Raw genomic sequence first — 21,652 nt, 5'->3', positions numbered from 1 at the left:
AGTCTTAGCTGCATCACGGGCTCAAAAAGACATTCAAGAAACAGCAAGTAAGGTTTTATTCCAACTTAGTAGTCAGTAATACACAGTTAGTAGTACACCAACTGAGGAAACAGTTCTACCTCATGCACCAGGAACTGCACGACCAAGAGATTCGATATGGAGTGATTCATCCTTCGAGACTGTTAACACATAAATGACGCAACTATACCTCCTTGACTCCGTCGGCAGCACAGCAGCTCATTAAGAAGATTGAAAGGTTGCAAATGAGTATTAATTGATGTTCAAATAAGGTCAGCGGTTGTTATTACTTGGTTTGTAGTAAAGAGTGGACAGACTGATCCTCACAAGGTGTGGAATTGTCGTTAGCGGTATCAAAAGGTTCAAACAAAACTGGGGAAAGGGTATCTGTTTATGTTTTATGTTCTGAATCCAGGTTATTTTTAGATTGCAAAGTAATCTATCATTCTTTGTTCGAGATGTTTCAAAGAGTAAATCTTAAATTTTGTTTCGTGAACCCGAAGAGGTCTGCAACAGCTTGGGAAGGTCAAACAAGTCATGAATAAAATAAAGGTTATGGGCTCCAAAATTGGATTTCGACAAGCAACTCATCTTTTAGGTGAACTGTAAGGAGATTGGGAGGTGGCAGAGCTATCGTATTTACAACATTGTTTTCATCCCAGGCCAGGGAGGTTATTCACAAAACAATCCCATTAAAACTGAAGAATGTAAAACTGAAAAAAAAAAAAATTCCACATGCCACTTTCAGCACAAATGGTTACAAGATAAAGACTTTGTAAAATATACAGAAAAACAGATAGAGGAATTGTTTTAAATGACTACCACACAGACATCTGTGTGTACAAATGCAATATTTAAAGCTTTTCTCAGAACACGTCATCAGTTCTAAAGGACCAAAGTAAAAAAAAAAAAAAAAAAAAAAGGGACACCATGGAGATGGAGGAGAGACACTAATTGGAACATAAAATAATTCCTTGCACAACAAAAAGGCCTTCGCGCCACTTGGTGCTCGGGCCAAAATAAGTAAATAAACAATAACCACAGCGTTTCCTATGTAATTTGAATACAGCTGTGGTGGGTATTTATTGATTATGGACTGCTAATCTATCAGGTTTTAGACGTATAATCTTTGAGCATTGAGCTGGATTTGATTTTTGTTCCTCATGCAAATGCAGGGATGAACACAGCAGGAATATGAACTGATAGGTTGGCGTTTGCTGCAGAACACACACATCGTCTCTTCATTTCTTTTGGAGCTGTCACAAACTGGAGATGCTGCATCTGGCTGCAACCCAAATAATAGACCATCTGCTGGTGAAAAAACCCCACAAAACCCTTAAAAAACAGCCCTCAGCACAAACTATTCTTTTCAGCACAGAGCTTCTCTACAAGCTGCCATAACCAGCCTGCACAGCAACCAAAAATCCTGACATGAAGAAGAAACAGTTGCACAATGCTTCAGAAAGAACAACACCAAGGTAGGAGTCCAAAGACGGCCAGGAAAATAAAAGCGTCTTTACAAGAACGTCCTGGAGCAAAGCCACTGCTTGGTAACCCCTGCAGAGCGCTGCTGAGCTGTGGGCTGGTGGTAGGTACAAGGATGAGAGCACAGGCTCGTGCTGCAAGAAACTTCAGCATTAAAGCTCCAAAATGTTATGTCATTGTTACTCATCATCATGCCGCTATCTAACACTTATCATCTAACACAACAGCAGTGAGTCCGCTGCTGCCTTCATTCTGAGCCCTTCAGTCCTCGTGTGTGTGAGTCTGTGTACAGTATGTGTGTGTGTGTGTGTGTGTGTTTCTGGTCTGGCACGATACCAAAGTGGACAGCTTGTCCCGCAGTTTCTGCAGTGAGTGTTTGCGTGTTTAAATGAAGAGGCAAAATATATTATTGGGGAGGGATTATTAATCGCTCTGTGTGTGTGTGTGTGTGTGTGTGTGTGTGTGTGTGTGTGTGTGTGTGTGTGTGTGTGTGTGTGTGTGTGTGTGTGTGTGTGTGTGTGTGTGTGTGTGTGTGTGTGTGTTTGGGACTTGTTTTCCCTGGTTATTAGTCCACTTTTGTCCCCACCCGGCCTGACAAAGAAACATGTTGTTTTCATGCGAAGATGCTTTGTAAGAACAGTTTCACCTCCTCGGCTATACAGAGAGAGGCAAAGGTGAAACTCACACATTCTGCATGTATGTCAATATTAACATACGGTATATGGTGCACGTCATCTCATATTACTTATCAGATAGCAAATGATCTGACAAACTGTAATACTAAAACACAGACAAATTATTTTGGCGTTATTTAAAAACTGCTCACACAAATTTACAGATTTCTCTTTGTGAAGTCAATTAAATAAAGCATAGACAGATATATCAGCAGATATTACAATGACATTTACTAATCTGCATTAATGTATAGACGTGTCCTGAAATACAGGTAGATCTTTATGAAAGTTCCAATTATGAACAAACTCAATCAATGTTAACTAGTAACACATCATGTCCGATCAGTGTGGTCGCCCTCGCTGGCCTTGGCCATTAATATTAGGCTGGGACACCTGAACGCATCACAGCTTGTCACTAATAATGGATTGCTTGCAGTAAGTTGGCTTCAGTAGTGAGCTCTGTTAAGACGGAGAGCAACGTTACAGATGCATGTTCAGACATTTAACTAAATATAAATATAAAATAGAAGATTCAAAATCTATTGGAAATAAAAATGCTTAATTTTGCAGCAGTTTTCTCAAAAATTGTGATGCAATTTGCTGAGTTTTATGGGATTTTTTTCTTACTTATTTTTATATTACTTATTGCAATCACAAGACTGCAATTACACCTGGGAACTGCAATATATTCATGCTTTGTAATACTGCTCATAATGTAACACTTAGATCAGTAACCTGATGTTAAGTTGCTTGACACGAGAAATCTGAAAAAACAGAGGGATAAAACAAGGTATTGAATTTGTGGGTGTTTCTCACCTTTGAAATGGTGCTCTCATCCACGGTGTCAGCTCCCATCTCTTTGTTGACATACAGCAGAGCGTAAAGGTAGCCGGCCCGACCGTACAGCAGCTCATCTGGCATCTCGGACTCTGGACTCAGCACTGACCGCTGCAGCTGGAGAAGTCTGACAGAAACGCACGGGTGATGACGTTTGGACAAGAACTGCAGAAAGGGCTGTGGATATCGTTAAAGACAGATTTACCATTTAAAAAAACACGGCGATCCTACTTCCCCACGCGCAGGCTACATTTCGGCAGGTCCAAATAACAAGTCCCATGTGCAGACCCAAACCAACAGTGAATCTATTCGATAGGTATCAGGTGTGTCACAGCCTACTAGGTCGTATTCCTCTGTGGCAGAGAGCTACAATGTTGCCCAAAACTATTACAAACCCATCAATGATCCGCTTCATTTCACACACTCTGCAGTTCCTCACTGCACCACCTAGTGGGGATGAACAGTTCTTTCTGTTTGAATAACATCTGCTAAAATCCATAGTGTGATGGTGACAAATACGTTGTCTTTTTCTTTTATGTCTTTAGTAGAAACTGATGAGCCTGGAGCTGAAAGGTGCAGGTCGCGTAAGTGAGGTCAGAAAGTACAGACGTTTCATGAGATTTGTTGGACAAAAAACTGAAGCCTTTTAAGTCAAAAAAGTACAATGTACAAGTACATTACTCCAGGGTGTAAAGATGAGCCATTTCATATCTGAAAATGTATAACAGTGTCAGACAACAACCAATACCTACAGATCAAAGAAAAAAAGGAAAAATAATCATGGACATGGCTGTACAAAGAAATTCCCTTCTTTGTCAGTGTGTCTAAAATATGTCCGACACAGACAGGAATATTAAATCCTAGCATGTCTACCACTGATTCAAATCTTTACATCCTTTCTGAGGTTTGCAAAGCACACAGCTAGATCACAAAACATCCCCAATGGCATTACAAATACTGCTACTGATGTAAGACTGCAGCATAGCCCACATCAGAGGCAGCGTGTTGAACAATCCGTCCACATCCTCTTACCTGGACAGACAGTCTTTGCTGTCAACGGTGTTGCTCAGTTTGTGGTGGACCACTGCGCCCACTGCCAGCGGCCCCGCGTCTCCACACAGGAACGTGACTTTGCGGCCATTCAGGATCCTCATGGTCCTCTTCACATAGTCCAGCGCCCTCTGCAGGTGGGAGTCCTCATTGGAGACCCGGTGGAGCTGAAGGTACAGCAGGGCGATACCTGCAGTGGAAAAAGAGCAAAATGCGGTGGATGCTACGGTCGGGCCAACGGATCGAGGAGCCGGCATCTCTTTGGGATTTTGGTGGTGGCCGAGGACAGACCTGTCCAGCCCGTGTAAGTGGAGAAGTCGTGGGGGTCAGCAGTCCTCAAGCCCTCCTCCATCTGCTGCAGGAGATCTTTGATCTTACTCTGGACCTTCTTCTGGAAGGCTGCGCTAACCTGAGAGAGCAAAGATCACAGTGAGACACAGTCAGGCAGCTACAATATTCACTGGAGAGAAATCTGACCATAGACTCCGTTTCACATGTTGGTGGTAGATTTGCGTTGGTTTTGGTCTGTCTACAGTAAATACAGTAGAGCTGAAACAAGTATGCCTCCAGTGTGACAGTGAGCCAGCAGGCACAATACCACAACTGTGAAATTAAGGCAGCTAAATGTAATTCAACCATTAGTCATTTGATTATTTTAACTGATGATTTTTTTTTCCTTCTGGGACATATTAATTAGAAGGTCAACTGTGAAAGAGGCCTGTTTAAGGCACCATGAGCATAGCAGATTCACAAACAGGTTCCTGATCTCCCTCATACATATAACACACTTCTTCCCTTCACAGCTGCAGCCAAACTGGCACCACTGGCTTGAATGTTTACATCAAGCTGCAGTACGTCTGCTTCTTCAATTCCAGCGGCCACAAAACGCCTGAAAGTGTGTGCCTTCTGTAACTTTCAGTCAGCGGTGGGAAGTCTGATAATTGCTTCGATATCAGCCGGTAGGTTATGGCCCGTACTTCCCCATTCATGGGATTAATTTCAGCAAGCACACTATGTTAATTCAGTTTTTTTTCCCCATAAGACTCAAGGCTCTATTTACCCTTTGCAAATTTAACATCGTAGGTCAGACTGTGCTTTAAAGGCTGGTTTGATCGTAGACATGGAGTTAATTAATTCTCTTTAACACTGCTTCTAAATTCTGTCTACAGTGTGAACTGAAGGACTGGGCAGCTTCTTCAGTCAAAAGCACCTTAAGAGATTTCTGAGTTCTCTCACTGACACAGATGGGAGTCTGGGAGGGCACAAGAAAGGCAGGAGCTGTTTGTCAAAGCCCATTTACTCGAATACAAGGCTTCACTTTAGAATAATATTAATACAAGGAAAGCAGCAGACACTCTTGTGCTGCAGCCAAAAGGACTTATGTAAAAATAAAAGACTAATCTCTCATTTATCCTGAGCATACTTTGGTTATATGGATTGTCATCTGATTGACTTTGTTCCAGAAACATATCATTGCGCACTACTTTCTGCTCCATACACTCCATATAACCAAAGTATGCTCAGGAAAAATGTGAGATTAGAGTCTTTCGTTTTTACATAATTCCTTGGTCTGCATTTCATAAATGTGAAAATGACAGCGCAACTCTACAGCTGTCAGTCCTGACTCAAAATGATGGTGAGGAGTGAACAAAATCTCACTATTAAGGTGAACTACTGGGTGTGTATTATGTAGGGAGTACTGAACAAGTGAACAAGGGAGTCATCTATAACGCCTCAACAAAAGACTGGACCTAAATCAAATTTAGCTATAAAATAACTACAGCTAAAATTTGCTTGCAACAGTTATCATAAAGGAAACAAAACAGGAAGTCACTGACGATAAAAAATAAAGTGCTTTTGTCCTATCTGACACCGACTGCATATGTGCCATGCAAGGGGCAGCAACAGCAACTACGTCAATGGTCAATCAATGGTTTTGGAGTGTGTGTGTGTGTGGGGGGGGGGGGGGGACATAGACAATCCTCCCTCTAAATTGAATCCTTTCCCCAACCATTGTGCATTATCATCACCAGGAAACACATTCATCAATAAACATACAGGACATTCTTTAATCTGCCAGTAGCCTACATTCTGCTTCAAATCGGTGGTTTGTCAGTCGCAAAATCCTTATTTTCTCCCAAAACAAGTTCAAACAGAACAGACAGGCTGAAAGGCTAAAACCCCAGAGAAGCTGACCACAGTGTGCCCTCTGTCCTCAGACATGGAGGATTATGACCGAGACAGTCTGTTCTCTCTGTTCTGAGTCACGGCTACAGTCATCCATGACTGAAGGCACCGATGGTGGAGGAGAACAAAGCAGAGTCGAGCGGCGGATGCAAGAATAAGTGTTATTGTTTAGCATCACAGTCATCTGTTCAGAAAAGCCAAAGACGAGAATGAGCTCATTACTAACAATATCCCACAATGCTAACAGCCTAAAGCTTTGCTACAGCCGCCAACACAATACAATACCACACACAATATAACACAATTCATTATTATGACTGTTTACATATATTGTATACACAACACTGCAGAGTGGGCTGGAACCACCTACACACTGACAGTTTAGTTCTTACTGCCTTTGTTGGCCTAAAACAATATGAGGCCATTTCCAGACAGGCAACAGACGTTACGAGGGTGGATCAATAAGTTCTGAGACGGCTCCTTTTGTGCATGAGCAAGGCACAGTATTGTGACGTTCATGAAGCAGGAGGAAGGTAAAACCCCGATGAATAAGTGTCACAAATTCTGTCATTTAATCCAAATCACCACAGGAGTTGCACACGTTTTTGTGAGCAGTGGTTTCCGGGTGCGTCAGTGATGTTTGATGCACCTGAAACTGGAGCAGAGAGCAAAAATCAAGGTTTATGAGAATTTATTGGGGAACAGAAAGAAGTAGTAGGGAGCCAGAGGAGCTGCAATAATGTACATGTAGGTGTTAACATACAACATTCAGGTGAAGTTTCATTTATTTTGACATTAAAACAACACCAGTCACCCTACACAAACAAACTGGGCTCCGTGTATACACCTGATTACTCTAATTAGCCCGGACATACCATCTACAGGTAAGTATATAGCAACAATTAATATGTACAATCAATATTTACATTATTTCACCAACCCAAAGATATCAACAGTATTTTACACATATTTACAGTCGCTATAAATATAAGAAACTAACAATACATAATTTACCTAAATAAACAGAGCAACGCATATCTCAACTTCCCCTGTACTATAAATGGGTGCTCGAGCCCCCGGGGAATTATTTTGCCCGAACACCCTGGGAAGGGGAAACAGGTGAGTTATTGCAATATTTCAAGCAAATTTTATCTTTAGCTTGGCAATGTATTTACTCTGTTGATCTGCCACATAACTAATTAGATATTATGGCAATCAGTGTGTTCAATCAATCACTCACTGCACTTGTCTGTTTATTTGTTCCCAGGGAGAACAAAAGGAACAACCCGGTGTCCCAGCCGTGCACATGGCTCCCACTTTTGCACTGAATGTGGACCGTCAGACGCCTCCAACCATCACAGCAGTCTGACCCTGCACCTGTTTCGGTTCTGGACGGTGTCCGTCTGCACCTCAGAACCGTGAATGTCACTCAAAGCACCTTCAGCCGGCTTATTGCTTCCCTGCCATAGGCTTCCTGAAGCATTTCAAATGTCACTTTTTTTTCATTTGAATTGACTTTTTGGAAAGAGTCACAGCACTCGTCGACACCAGCCCGGTAAGGCCCGCATTGAACAGATGAGTCTGGCTCCACTCCGTTAAGGATTGTGTCACTAATCAGGTAATTAATGAGGATTCATGACCTGTGACGGAGAGCTTTCTAACACTGGGCAGCATGTTTCACTGCATTGTTTCCTTGATAGGCTGGAGATGTCATCGTGTCCTCACAGATTCAAGACAACCTGTGCAAAGCTGACCCAAAACATAACGGGGCCTCCTCCAGGTTTAACAGTAAGGATGGTGTTCTTTTCTTGGAAACCTTCATTGTTTTTGTCTGTGACTTGTGGAAACAATCCAAAATCATTTTTGTCTGGACCCCTCCCCCCCCCCCCCAGCACACTGCCCGGACAACCCACATAAATATGTGTACCAACTGTACTATACCTTAAAACTACAGCAATTGTATATTTGAAGCGCCCAGAAAATGTGGTGTATATTCAGGTCCAGAAACAGATAAAGATGTAATTTGTAATGCAAATAGTTGTTTATTCAAGCAATGCATGGAGCTCTTTACTTTATTTAGTTAATGTAGATTTCAGGTATGCAAACATTAATGATGAAATATTGCATAAGGTTTCAGTAGTTCATAGATCAGCTACGATCCCATGGACCTTAAACTCCTTTGCAACAGTGGTGACAATCTTCAAGCAGCTTTATGCTCCGTAAAGCTGCTTGAAGATTGTCTTATAGACTTCACCTTTAACGTGGTTGTCTATCGTTCTCTCTCTGAACTCCTTTGCTTTGCTTTACGGAGCCCATCTTCAGTGTGCTGCACGTGATAACACCAAACAGCAGTGACGACTTTTCTCTGTTGAAACAGGCTGAATTACAAGATTGAAGACGTGCGATGGTCATTTGAGACATTTCAGGATATCTTTGCAGAGGAAGCAAATAGCTTTCATTTTGTTTGCACTGCTTATCTTTACTAGATGACATATGAAAGGAATGCAGATAGATATGTGACACAATTGATTTTATGTCATTACTTTTTAAAGGGGAATAATACATGTTTTCCAATAGGTGCACAGACCAATGCATCCACGGCTGTATGACGAAGGTGGATCAAAAAGTTCTGCACAGCACCGGGACGTGCACAGAAGAAGTTTGAACCTTTGTAAGTCAGTGTTTCTCTCACACGACAGCACGATCTCGGCCTCCCACTACACTTAATAACAAAACGTTTGATAAGTATTGCACATAAAGTGACACACCAGCGATCACGTCTCCTCCTGCTGTCTGGGCCAGAGCTAACTCCACTTACTGTTAGCAACGTCCGCAGACGTTACGACAACAAAAACCGCTGCAAAAGCCGAACCTCTCACCTTTCCTTCTGCGTCCAACGGCTCACTGTCACCTCCGTCCGCCTCGGAGTTGGAGGTGAGGACTCCTTGGTCCCATTCCGGGTAGGGGTTCGCAAAAGAGCGCTCCTCCATCTCCGCCTCTGTAGCGGAAATCAGCTTCAGCCGCTTAGACATGTTATCTCCCATCGCTACGGCAGCTCGGCAGGGACAAAAATCCCCAGGGCAACACTGTAGGGCTATTACAATGGAAATAAGAAATCGCGTTACAGATTAAATTACTATATAGTTCAACCACACCAAAAGTGACACGAACCAATAGCATGACGATGGAATGTGGTCCTGAAAGCGAGTCTGTGCTATGTAGTAAAAGTCAAACATCTGGGCTCATTACACAAAATAATTATTAATAGACCTGTGTTTCATGAATTGCAAACAATATGCCAAATTCATGCATGCAGGCTGCACAAGCATATACAGTGGGTACGGACAGTATTCAGACCCCTTTACATGTTTCACTCTTTGTTTCATTGCAGCCATTTGCTAAAATCAAAAAAGTTCATTTTATTTCTCATTAATGTACACTCAGCACCCCATGTTGACAGAAAAAAACAGAAATGTAGAAATTTGTGCAAATTTATTAAAAAAGAAAAACTGAAATATCACATGGTCATAAGTATTCAGACCCTTTGCTCAGTATTGAGTAGAAGCACCCTTTTAAGCTCGTACAGCCATGAGTCTTCTTGGGAATGATGCAACAAGCTTTTCACACCTGGATTTGGGGATCCTCTGCCATTCTTCCTTGCAGATCCTCTCCAGTTCCATCAGGTTGGATGGTGAACGTTGGTGGACAGCCATTTTCAGGTCTCTCCAGAGATGCTCAATTGGGTTTAGGTCAGGGCTCTGGCTGGGCCAGTCAAGAATGGTCACAGAGTTGTTCCGAAGCCACTCCTTTGTTATTTTAGCTGTGTGCTTCGGGTCATTGTCTTGTTGGAAGGTGAACCTTCGGCCCAGTCTGAGGTCCAGAGCACTCTGGAAGAGGTTTTCTTCCAGGATATCTCTGTACTTGGCCGCATTCATCTTTCCTTCAATTGCAACCAGTCGTCCTGTCCCTGCAGCTGAAAAACACCCCCATAGCATGATGCTGCCACCACCATGTTTCACTGTTGGGATTGTATTGGGCAGGTGATGAGCAGTGCCTGGTTTTCTCCACACATACCGCTTAGAATTAACACCAAAAAGTTCAATCTTGGTCTCATCAGACCAGAGAATCTTATTTCTCATAGTCTGGGAGTCCTTCATGTGTTTTTTGGCAAACTCTATGCGGGCTTTCATATGTCTTGCACTGAGGAGAGGCTTCCGTCGGGCCACTCTGCCATAAAGCCCCGACTGGTGGAGGGCTGCAGTGATAGTTGACTTTGTGGAACTTTCTCCCATCTCCCTACTGCATCTCTGGAGCTCAGCCACAGTGATCTTTGGGTTCTTCTTTACCTCTCTCACCAAGGCTCTTCTCCCACGATTGCTCAGTTTGGCTGGACGGCCAGGTCTAGGAAGAGTTCTGGTCGTCCCAAACTTCTTCCATTTAAGGATTATGGAGGCCACTGTGCTCTTAGGAACCTTGAGTGCTGCAGAAATTATTTTGTAACCTTGGCCAGATCTGTGCCTTGCCACAACTCTGTCTCTGAGCTCCTTGGACAGTTCCTTCGACCTCATGATTCTCATTTGCTCTGACATGCACTGTGAGCTGTAAGGTCTTATATAGACAGGTGTGTGCCTTTCCTAATCAAGTCCAATCAGTTTAATTAAACACAGCTGGACTCCAATGAAGGAGTAGAACCATCTCAAGGAGGATCAGAAGAAATGGACAGCATGTGAGTTAAATATGAGTGTCACAGCAAAGGGTCTGAATACTTATGACCATGTGATATTTCAGTTTTTCTTTTTTAATAAATTTGCACAAATTTCTACATTTCTGTTTTTTTCTGTCAAGATGGGGTGCTGAGTGTACATTAATGAGAAATAAAATGAACTTTTTTGATTTTAGCAAATGGCTGCAATGAAACAAAGAGTGAAACATGTAAAGGGGTCTGAATACTTTCCGTACCCACTGTACTTCTTTCTTTTTTGTTTTAACCCAATAGAGCTTGCACCGCTTTGAAAGCCTGGAGTCTAATGACCAGATGTTTCATTTTACATTTAAAAGTGCAGATTTCACACCCAATCTGGTTTCCTTGAACAAGCATGTCTACACTAAGCCAAGAAAACACAAAAACCTTGGAATGTTTCTTAGTCAAGGTTCTTCTTAAAAGAAGCCAATATTTTAATTCAGCAGTAGGTCTGATGATTTTGGTTGTGGGTTACAGGGCTGTTTAAATGATCGATTCGCAAATTTATAGAAAAATAGAGTTTTGTGAAACTTGAAACTTAAAACCAGTTAATGTTATAGATGGTTATTAGACATTAAGTTTAAACATTTTATCTAATGAATGTCACCGTGTGTAGCTATAGGCTAAGCTTTCAATAAAGGCCCTGTCAATTATTAATTTGTTAAAAAAAAATTGTTAATGCTAAACATTTTAATGACATGATAAATTGATGAATTTTGAACACCTTTGTTTTGGTTTGGAATGAAATGTGATGGTCAACTCAGAGTAATGCAATGCAGATCAAAAGCATGCTCTCATTGGAAAAAAAGAGAACAATTGTTGCTACTGTGATTGCTGTTATACTCGCCTATATAGCTTACAGTACCCTAGATCATTGCAGCCCCATCTGCAATCATAAAATAGCCTACAGCAGGTAAAGGGTTTAAGCTAAAGACAGGTGGAACCAGCATCGGGCTTACCAATAAGCAGATTGATCTGTCCGATCAGCAGTCTACGGTCCCCGGTCCCGGAGAGCTTGTTTGTGTGTGGTTGATCCTGGTCGCTGATTGCGGCAGCGTCCCTCAGCCTCACCAGGGTCCAGCCTCTCCTGTTTCCTGCTCGGTGGAAAGTGGGGGCCGCAGTCATATAAGCGTGCAGGCGGTACTGGCAGCCATGTGTCACCGCATCAGTGTCTCTCCCTCCTCTGCATCCTCCCCGCTCCTCACTGAGAGCAGCGAACCATCAGAGTGCTGCTGATGCTGCTCCCGCAAATTAGAAAATACCCCTCTCCACCTCCCCCCGCGGCTTCAAAGACAGACTCCGTGCGGATAGACCACAGTGTGCAGGAGGTTTCCTAAAAATTTTTTTTTAAAAACACAATAAAAACACTAGTAGCCCAGTACCCACCCGCAACAGCCGGTACCCGTCAATACCCAGCAACCCGGGCAGCTGACTCCAAAATGTGAATGGTGACAGATGGTGTTGATGTGTGATGCTGTGCTGTTCTGCCTGGATTAGGCAATGTAGCAAACAAATCCAACACCCCCACTCTGCATTTTTCAGCTTCAAAACCTCGGGATCCGATTAAACGCATCCAGAGAGTAAAACTTGAGTCTTCATCAATTTGATGAAGGCACACGTGGTTTCCCCCCAAATATAATTTCCAAGAACATTTTACATCAATGCTTCCCTGATTCCCTCTTTCCGCTGGACTGACCACCAGCAATTAGTGAGATCAGAGCACTAATGGCACATTGATTCAACTATTTACCATTGAACACTTGCCCTTAGAGTTTATATCTCCAGAGCACCATTGCAGTAATCCAGTCCAATACTTCTAGAGCGCCAGTATCTGATGCTGCAGTGAAGGTTTCAGTATTTTTGTTTCAGTCATGCTAATAGTTATCAGAGGAAATGGAGGAGCTCTAAATGAATAAACTATATGATAGTTATCTTTACATCAGGGAAAGACAGAAAACCACTTAAGTTTTGCCTGCAGTTTGCTGATAATTACCATTTTTTTGGGGCAAATTAAATATTTTGGTCCAGTATTTCCCTATTGCTGAATGAATAGGGTTGAGGTCCGAATGATTTAAATAAAACAAAAGTCAATTTGTTTTCTTTTTATTTGGAGTCCCTTACACACTTGATGAAATCTGTTGTCATTTATTGCAGAAAAATGTTCATACAGTTACTAATACAGTATCAGCATAGTTATCAGCAAAAATGTTGAGTTTTTATGACAGCTCATTTGCAACGTTATCTGACTTCCTATTTTGCTTTCATTGTAACTGCTATGACCATTGGAGGGTTCAGTCACTTGATGGTAAACGTTAATTCTGACTCTAAACAATCACCATAAGTCACCTAACAATATATATAGCTATGCGCTACTTGAACAAACAACCCATTGCATGAGTTTTATGGTAGAACCATCTTGCCACCCTGAGTATGTTCAATAACTTTTCATGTTTTCTTAAATTAAGAATTTAACAAACTGTAGTGTATGAAAGACTGCATGCTCTTCTACACTGTAAAAAAAAAAAAAAATTTAAACTTTCATAGAAAAACAGTTTTCCTGTGGTTTTATTGTGTTCACTGATAAAAAACGAATAAGAAAAACAGAATTTACAATATGTTGATTTTGTAAATGTAAAATGTGTTTCATTTGAATCACCTACAGTTAATGTATGAGCTGCTTTGTCCAAATGATCAAATTTGCCATTTACCACTCCAATTACCACACTCTCCTGCTTCTATGCAAAAAGTGTACTTCCTACTCTGGCACTCAAAGTATGGAAACGGACAATGCAACCCGAACTCTGACTTTGCGGGGGAACGACATAGTAGTGATAATAACACCTTTTTCCGGGTGCCTTTTTCAGTTCCGGGTTTTCAAAGCGTGATTTAGCACTGTAACATTACGAGATACTCGACATGATAGACTGTAAAAAAATACCTAAGAAAAATAAACGGGATCAGAGTGGATGTAGCAGAAGGAGAAATATTATCATTTTTTTCCCACACATTCCTCTTCCTTCTTCAAACATTAAAACATGGCACCAACAAAAGCACCCCCAGAAAGCAGCTTGACAAAAGGCTGTTTGGACATACATTAAAATGTGTTATGTAAGTAGTGAATAATGTACAGCAGCCTGAAGTCTGTATGGAGCAGCAGCAATTAACATTGGGCTACAGAGGTATGGGAAGCTTACTTGTTTTCAACTCTATAATTCAAGTTATTAGGAATCATCTTCTGGGGACTATGAATACCCAGTTTAGTTTACTGCAGTCTGCAAAGTTACACATCTCACCTCTCAAAAGCACTAGTCTTCTAAACTCAACATCAAATTTGATTATTTTTCATTACCCTTCAAAACCTCATATAAAGGACTCAGAATTAAACCTAGAGGACAAAACCTAAACCTAAAAAAAGATTTAAAAAAAAGTACTTCATGATTGTGAACAGGTGTGGTCATGGTCAAAAGAAAATCAACAATATTACAGTTAACAACAATCTGCAACTTCCCAATTTATCTGATTAATGCTGTTGTTTTTAGTCTATAAAAGCATTTATGGATCCAGCTGTGATTCACATCTGCATGCATTTACATTAGATGGTGGAAAAAGAGCATAAGTATGGGCTGACTTACTGTATTTACCCCAAGGAACTTGATGACAGCGTCTGTGTAGAGCATGCCACAGCCTCTGCTGGTTGAGCAATTCACATGGTTCATTGCTCAATGTACGCAGTATTAACCACATCCTGCCACAGTCATTGTTACCACCTGATCACTTTGTTCTGCAGAGCATCTCCCCTTCTTGATCCAGTGCTCAGTGTGAGATTTCTTGATGGAATCATGGAGAGCGGTAATGACACTCTAATCCCCTGGAGACGAGCAACACATGCATGTAAATGCTTGCCATGGCATTGTCAGGCATGCTGTGATAATGCCGTGCATCTATGGGAGTCCCAGCAGAAATTGACAAGGTTGATCAGAGCAGCACAGTATGATAAACTGTCTTTTCTCCTGCAACTGAATGTAAAACAAAAGTCTTAAACATTTTTGCAGTAAGACATTGATCAAAGGGAGAACTGACACAGGGGGAAACAGGGAAGAAGCAGCTTATGGTTTAGATGGAAGGGGAAGCAAATGGGTGCTCAAGTTCCCAGCAGGATGATAAACTGGAGCTTGGCCTGCAGTGACTGGTGGGTTAGTCATCCAGGGTCAGCACAGTGCAGGGTCAGCCTGAGGGCATTAACAGAGGCTATGCACTCATTGTTTTTATAAACTCAAACTGTCATTCAGTGTGATCTTTTAATAATAACACTGAACATTGTTTCCTTCCTTGCAGAACTGCAGCAGTGTTTGCAGGCTAAAAATAGCAAAGACTTGAAAAGGAGTCTTTCTTTTCTTGATCATCTTACTGACGGGCAGTTAAATTAGACAGCTAATTTTTGACACGTCCTCCTCCTTGGTATGCAGGCAGAGATACGGCTATTACACCACCGCAGCCACAATAGGTTTTTGTTTGATAAAGGGTTGGCTTCTACAAATGCTAACTGAAACTAGCATTATTGATGATAACACAACATTAATATTACTGTTCTATCATTCATTCACATGAATATCATGTTTCTTTAAATAGTTACTGGCTTTTACCTTAACTGCTGAATATAACTGGCCTTTATTTCTAATTCCCTCTGCTTTGATATTTCATTAGCTTCGTTCAGACATGTAGGAACGTCACAGTGGAACTCTGTGAACCCTGTGTGAGAAATTCAAGGCAAAAAAAAAAAAGAAAAAACCCTGATTGCAGGCCTGACCTAATACGCCTTTTTCGGTTTTGGACAGTGATATTTTACGCCCCTCGGAAACGTGAATGTCACTCAGAACACCTCTCCAAGCTCTTTGCTTAATTGTCGTAGGCTTCTAGTAGCATTTCAAGGGTCCCCATTGCCAATTTTTAGAGTTTGACACAAAATGTGACGTGCCGCTTCTGGTCATTTCCCCAGAGAAATTGCTGACGCACCCGGTCCATGGCTCATGAAAGCGTACATACTTGTAGTACTCACTCACCAAGGTAAAAACTTCTCTTTCCTCCGTGCCCCTTTAAAGTGCTGCACACCGTTACTATGCGTGAGTCTCTGAACTTTCTGATCCACCCCACATACTGAGCACTTCATGTATCTGTTTTAAGCTTTCTAGTTTTCTAAATTGACAGAAACATTTAATTTTCTTGACAAGGCTTTTATTGTGAAATATTTGCACAAATTTAGGTGTTGTGGAAAACTCGTTGATGTGCAAGGTTTCCATCCTGTTCTTGAAATGTAGTTATTGCCTTTCTTTGGCGTTTGTACTTGTCTGACCCTAGTGTGTTTTGACCTTTGTTTCCCCAGACCCCCTTTCCTCATGAGTCCTGTCATTCCCCTGTGTATTTGTTGTGTTTGGCTATGTGCTTGTGTTTTGTTCTGTCTTTCTCTGCCCGCCTCCAGTCACCTGGCCACGCCCCTCATCAGTCCGAGCAGCTTCCACCAATCCTGCTGATCACCACCTGCAGGTTGCACATCTCACTACTCACCTCCCTAGACTATATCAACCCAACTCATCATACTCTCAGCTACATCGCCTCACCCACAACCTGTCGCCAGCCATCCGTTCCCGTTCCCGTTCCGTGCTGGTGACGTGTCGTGGACTACCACACACTTCATCCTGCCTGCTACCCTGTCTCGTAAGTATCCAGTCTGCTGCCCTCTGGTGTCGGACCTCGGGAAACCACGCAAGTGATCCAGTCTGCTGCCCTCTTGTGTCGGACCTCGGGAAACCACACAAGTCGTCCCATTCTGCTGCCTGCCTGCCATGTCTGTAGCTCCCACCTGAACCTGCCCGGACCAGAGCTGAGTGCATAGTCGCACCGGCTGGCTCCGCCCCCTCCGGTGAGAAGTCGGTGGAGTTTCCCTCCCGACTTGGGAAGAGGAAAGAGAGCGGGGAAAAGACATTAGGCACCTGACCACCTGTAAAAATAAAGACTTTTCTGTATTTTTACTCGAGTCTGTGTCTGCGTTTGGGTCCATTCCAGCCACACCTCATGACAGCACTTGACAGAATACAGTTTCGCTGAGACAAGAACACATTGTACAGCCGCTGTGAATGAGATCAGAAAATAACCTGATGGTCACTCTGACAGAGCTCCAACGTTGCTCTGTGAAGAGAGGAGAACCTTCCAGAAGGACAACCATCTCTGCAGCACTCCACCCAGCAGGTCTGTATGGTAGAGTGGCCAGACGGAAGACACTCCTCAGTAAAAGGCTCATCACAGCCCACCTGGAGTTTACCAAAAGGCACCTGAAGGACTGTCAGACCATGAGAAACTAAATTCTCTGGTCTGATGAAACAAAGATTGAACTCTTTGGCCTGAATGCCAAGCGTCATGTCTGGAAGAAACCAGGCACCGCTCGTCACCTGGCCAATACCATCTCTACAGTGAAGCATGGTGGTGGCAGCATCATGCTGTGGGGATGTTTTTCAGCGGCAGGAACTGGGAGACTAGTCAGGATGGAGGGAAAGATGAATGCAGCAATGTACAGAGACATCCTTGATGAAAACCTTCTCCAGAGCGCTCTGGACCTCAGACTGGGGCGAAGGTTCATCTTCCAACAGGACAACGACCCGAAGCACACAGCCAAGATAACAAAGGAATGGCTTCGGGACAACTCTGTGAATGTCTTTGAGAGGCCCAGCCAGAGCCCAGACTTGAACCTGATTGAACATCTCTGGAGAGATCTGAAAATGGCTGTGCACCGACGCTCCCCATCCAACCTGATGGAGCTTGAGAGGTCCTGCAAAGAAGAATGGGAGAAACTACCCAAGAATAGGTGCCAAGCTTGTAGCATCATACTCAAAAAGACTTGAAGCTGTAATTTCTGCCAAAGGTGCTTCAACAAAGTATTGAGCAAAGGCTGTGAATACTTATGTATATGTGATTTCTTTCGTTTTTGATTTTTAATAGATTTGCAAAAATTTCAAAACAATTTATTTCACATTGTCATTATGGGGTATTGTGTGTAGAATTTTGAGGGAAAAAATGAATTTAATCCATTTTGGAATAAGGCTGTAATATAACAAAATGTGGAAAAAGTGAAGCGCTGTGAATACTTTCCGGATGCACTGTATATGCTTTATCAAAAAGGAAATTTTTCAGTCTAACCTTAAAGCTAGAGAGGGTTTCTGCCCCTCCAACACAAACTGGGAGCTGGTTCCACAGGGGAGGAGCCTGAAAACTGAAGCTCCGCCTCCCATTCTACTTCTGGAAACTCTAGGAACCACAAGTAGACCAGCGTACTGAGAGCGAAGTGCTCTGCTAGGATTATATGGTTCTACAAGATCTCTAAGATATGATGGAGCCTGGTCATGTAGAGCTTTGTAAGTCATCAAGATCATTTTAAATTATATTCTCGATTTAACAGGAAGCCAGTGAAGAGAAGATAAAACTGGAGAAATATGATCTCTCTTGTTAAATCCTGTCAGTACTCTTGCTGCAGCATTTTGGATCAGCTGCAGGTTTTTAATGAGTAATTTGGACATCCTAACAACAAGGAATTACAATAATCTAGCCTAGAAGTAACAAATGCATGAATGAGTTTTTCTGCATCACGCTGTCGTCCTTCCCACCACCCCTTGTCGCTGAATTTGGCTCACTCTTACGTTTTTCAGTTTCCCTTTATTTATGTGTCATTTATGGTCTCAAGTCCTGAAAGTGCTCAGAAAAAAAATATAAATTTAAACATGAACGATTTCAGTTCAACTAAATGGACCTTGATGTAAGGTTGGTTTGTCAATGTACGATCTGTTACAACATAGCTAGATCACATTTGCCTTTTCCGAGAACCAGCCGTATCCATGAGGTCAAATGCAGCCATACTTTAAGAAACTCACCTTTAGCGAGTTTCTGCTTTATTTCATCGTTGCATTACCCGTTGTAACCAGCACGGGTAATATTGTCCTAAAAATTACTCCATTCTGCCGCTCCTTTTTTCCCATCTACAAGTGCTGTGATACTGCAACTTCTGGATGAGATGAGGGCGATTATCACCATGGCAACAGTCCTGTCGCCATGATGACCTGGCATGTGATTTTTGCCGTAATGCTGCAGCAGAGACAGCGCGGCCATATCCCACCACTGCTGCTTTTACGCTCACACACATACAGGAATTAATCAGGGAGTGGGCTGCTAAGATGAGAGGAGGATAATAACCTCTGGCCAGTGGTCACTCCTCAGTCTTAGACATTTAATGAGACGGACATTCTCAGTGTTTTGGACTCTCAGTCTGGGTTTGGGGCTACCATGATTCTGCAGGGCCATTAAGAGAAGTTATTTTTAAACAAATCCTATGACAAGATCAGAACTAACCATATATTCAGTCTCAGTACTTTCTGACTTCCTCACCTCTAAGATCGAAGGTTCCTACTGAAGACATTGATCTGAAGCTACTTTTCAAATACAGTATATACAGTACAAGGTGCTTACTGTCCCAGACGCGATCTGTCTTCCTCACCTTTTTGGGGGGGTTTCCTCTTATTGTCATTCCCTCTGCCTATACCTGTGGTCCCTTGTGTGTCTCTGTCTCTTTCCTTGTCAGTCCTCGTATCTCTTCCTATTTCCACCTGAGGTTCTCAGTTCCGTGTCTCTCTCCTTGCCTTGGTCTCCGTCCTACCACACCCACCTCACCTGTTCTCAGTTCCCTAAACAGCCCCATCTGGAGCCACCTGTCAGTCACCCAAGCCCGTCCTTTTTAGTCACTGCTTTCCTATATCAATGATTTCTGAGAAACCATATGTGATGTATAAGGTACCACCAGTGTCATAAATATACAGCCAAACTCTAACCAGGCTGACTGACTAAATTTGATGCATAGGACTCTGTTCTAAAGATACATGTGAACATGTGGACCACAGTGTCAGTTATTGTTAGAAATGTAGCCAAAATACTTAAATTTTCTGCTTTTCCTGCATTGTCTTCTAATCTCCTCCTTTTTAAAGTCTGTTTCCACATCCTGAACAATGAATTAAAACACACCGAATGAGAGATTTAATTGTATTGGCTGAACCAATACAAACCTCCTGGGCCCAAAGGGGGGAGCAGTGCATGATTTGCTAGTGCTGCTTAGGTAAATACAAATTCTGTTTTCTATTTAATGACTTCCCACATTCTTTCATTTAAATAGCTTTTTTTTTTTTTTTTTTTTTTTAAATCATCTTATTTTTGCCTTTATAATAAAAGTAGTTGAAATATTCTTTCGACAGATGATTCTTGTGTCCCTCAGTATACTGATGTTCTCTCCTCCGTCCTATCTCTATTCAGGTGCTCTTATTGTACAAGCATGGTTTTGTGCAGATAAAACAAGTCCCCACTATAAAGGCATTACAAAATGCTGCAATCAATCAAGGACCTCTGTTGGTGACTGGCAGGAAATGCACAGTACTAATAGAGCTCATGCTTTTCTGCTACTAGACTGTTGTGCTTGAGAATATCCTCTATTACTGAGTGATGCATAACAGATGGTGTGGGTTGGTGGAAATGTTGTGAAACTCCACAATACTATCAGAAGATGAGCTTTTGTTCAATAAAGACCATAAAGTGAATTTTAAAAGCCGGCACCTTCCAACATGTAATCACCGAGGTACCGGGACCGATTATTAACCTTAAATAAAGCCCTGAGAATATATTGTATTTTTTTTTTAAACTTGTTATTGAGGGCTGAGGAAATCCAGTCAATTTTTGGCACTTGTTTTTTCTTTTTCTTTTTCCATTTTATACCCTTTACAGAAACTGCCTCATGATAGTAGGTGGGTTTTACATGTGAACCATATTGCTAGTTACTTAAAACCTGGACAGGAAGAAAAATACAAACAGAAATCTGTTTTGACACGCCATGGAGACCAAATATACTGAATTAATAAAGGCCCAGTCACACCAAAAATGTATGATGGCAATGAAATTCCTTAATTTCTTGGATTTTTCTCAATTCTGAATATGATAAGTTCAGACTGAAATTTTTCACTGAGTCCCGACTGCAGAGGATGGAGGGATGCAATACGATTAAGTTGCAATTGGGAAATCAGTCTTCTTGCTGACATCAACATCTCAACTGGGCTTTGGTGATTATATCCACATTGCACCACTGCTATGTGAGAGACTACCCCAGTTTATAGGTGTTTGGTGGGGGGGGGAAACCAGATACACTCTCAGGCACATTGATAAAAACTGAATTTAGTATACAGCACAGTGATTCTGTTTGTTTTCTTTCATACATATTTTTTCAAATTTCTAAAGCCTCAGAAAATGTCAGAGAAAGGTGTCAAATAGGTGTTTATTTAAAACACCCATTACCAGTCATTTGCACCATGTTTAGCCAGGTGTGGACTTAAAATCAGAACAGTAGTTGGGCTGCAACCAATGACATTTACCAGTCCACGAGATGGACAAAACACAGACCTTATGATTGTGGCTGACTGATCCAAGCTGAGCAGCCAGATTGTTTGGTGTCTTAAATCCTTTCCACTCCGGAGGTCCCTGTACCACAAGCAGGCGGTATCGGTCATTAAAACCCAAACCTCTAACATTTTTGGAAATGTAAAAAAAAATGCAAAGTGGATTCTTCCGCCCTCCTGTGTGGCCG

At 42.1% G+C, this 21,652-nt stretch overlaps 1 protein-coding gene across 1 annotated transcript in view; it reads right to left on the bottom strand.

The window, feature by feature from the left end:
- lancl2 (LanC lantibiotic synthetase component C-like 2 (bacterial)) overlaps positions 1-12,411 on the bottom strand; it is a 31,959-nt gene extending 19,548 nt beyond the window's left edge. Inside the window, exons 1-5 of the mRNA XM_069698091.1 lie at positions 11,952-12,411; positions 9,131-9,345; positions 4,356-4,473; positions 4,047-4,254; positions 2,994-3,141 (exon numbers count right to left, since the gene is read on the bottom strand). Of these exons, the coding sequence (XP_069554192.1) occupies positions 2,994-3,141; positions 4,047-4,254; positions 4,356-4,473; positions 9,131-9,345; positions 11,952-12,117 (855 nt within the window). The 5' untranslated portion in view covers positions 12,118-12,411. The remainder of the gene's footprint in view (positions 1-2,993; positions 3,142-4,046; positions 4,255-4,355; positions 4,474-9,130; positions 9,346-11,951) is intronic.
- Positions 12,412-21,652: the final 9,241 nt, after the last annotated feature.

This window comes from Brachyistius frenatus, unplaced genomic scaffold, assembly GCF_029030835.1.
Source record: "Brachyistius frenatus isolate BFR_SWC_R1_liver_20210118 unplaced genomic scaffold, ASM2903083v1 Contig_25, whole genome shotgun sequence".
Lineage (NCBI taxonomy): Eukaryota > Metazoa > Chordata > Actinopteri > Embiotocidae > Brachyistius > Brachyistius frenatus.
This window is presented reverse-complemented; position numbering and strand designations above follow the sequence as displayed.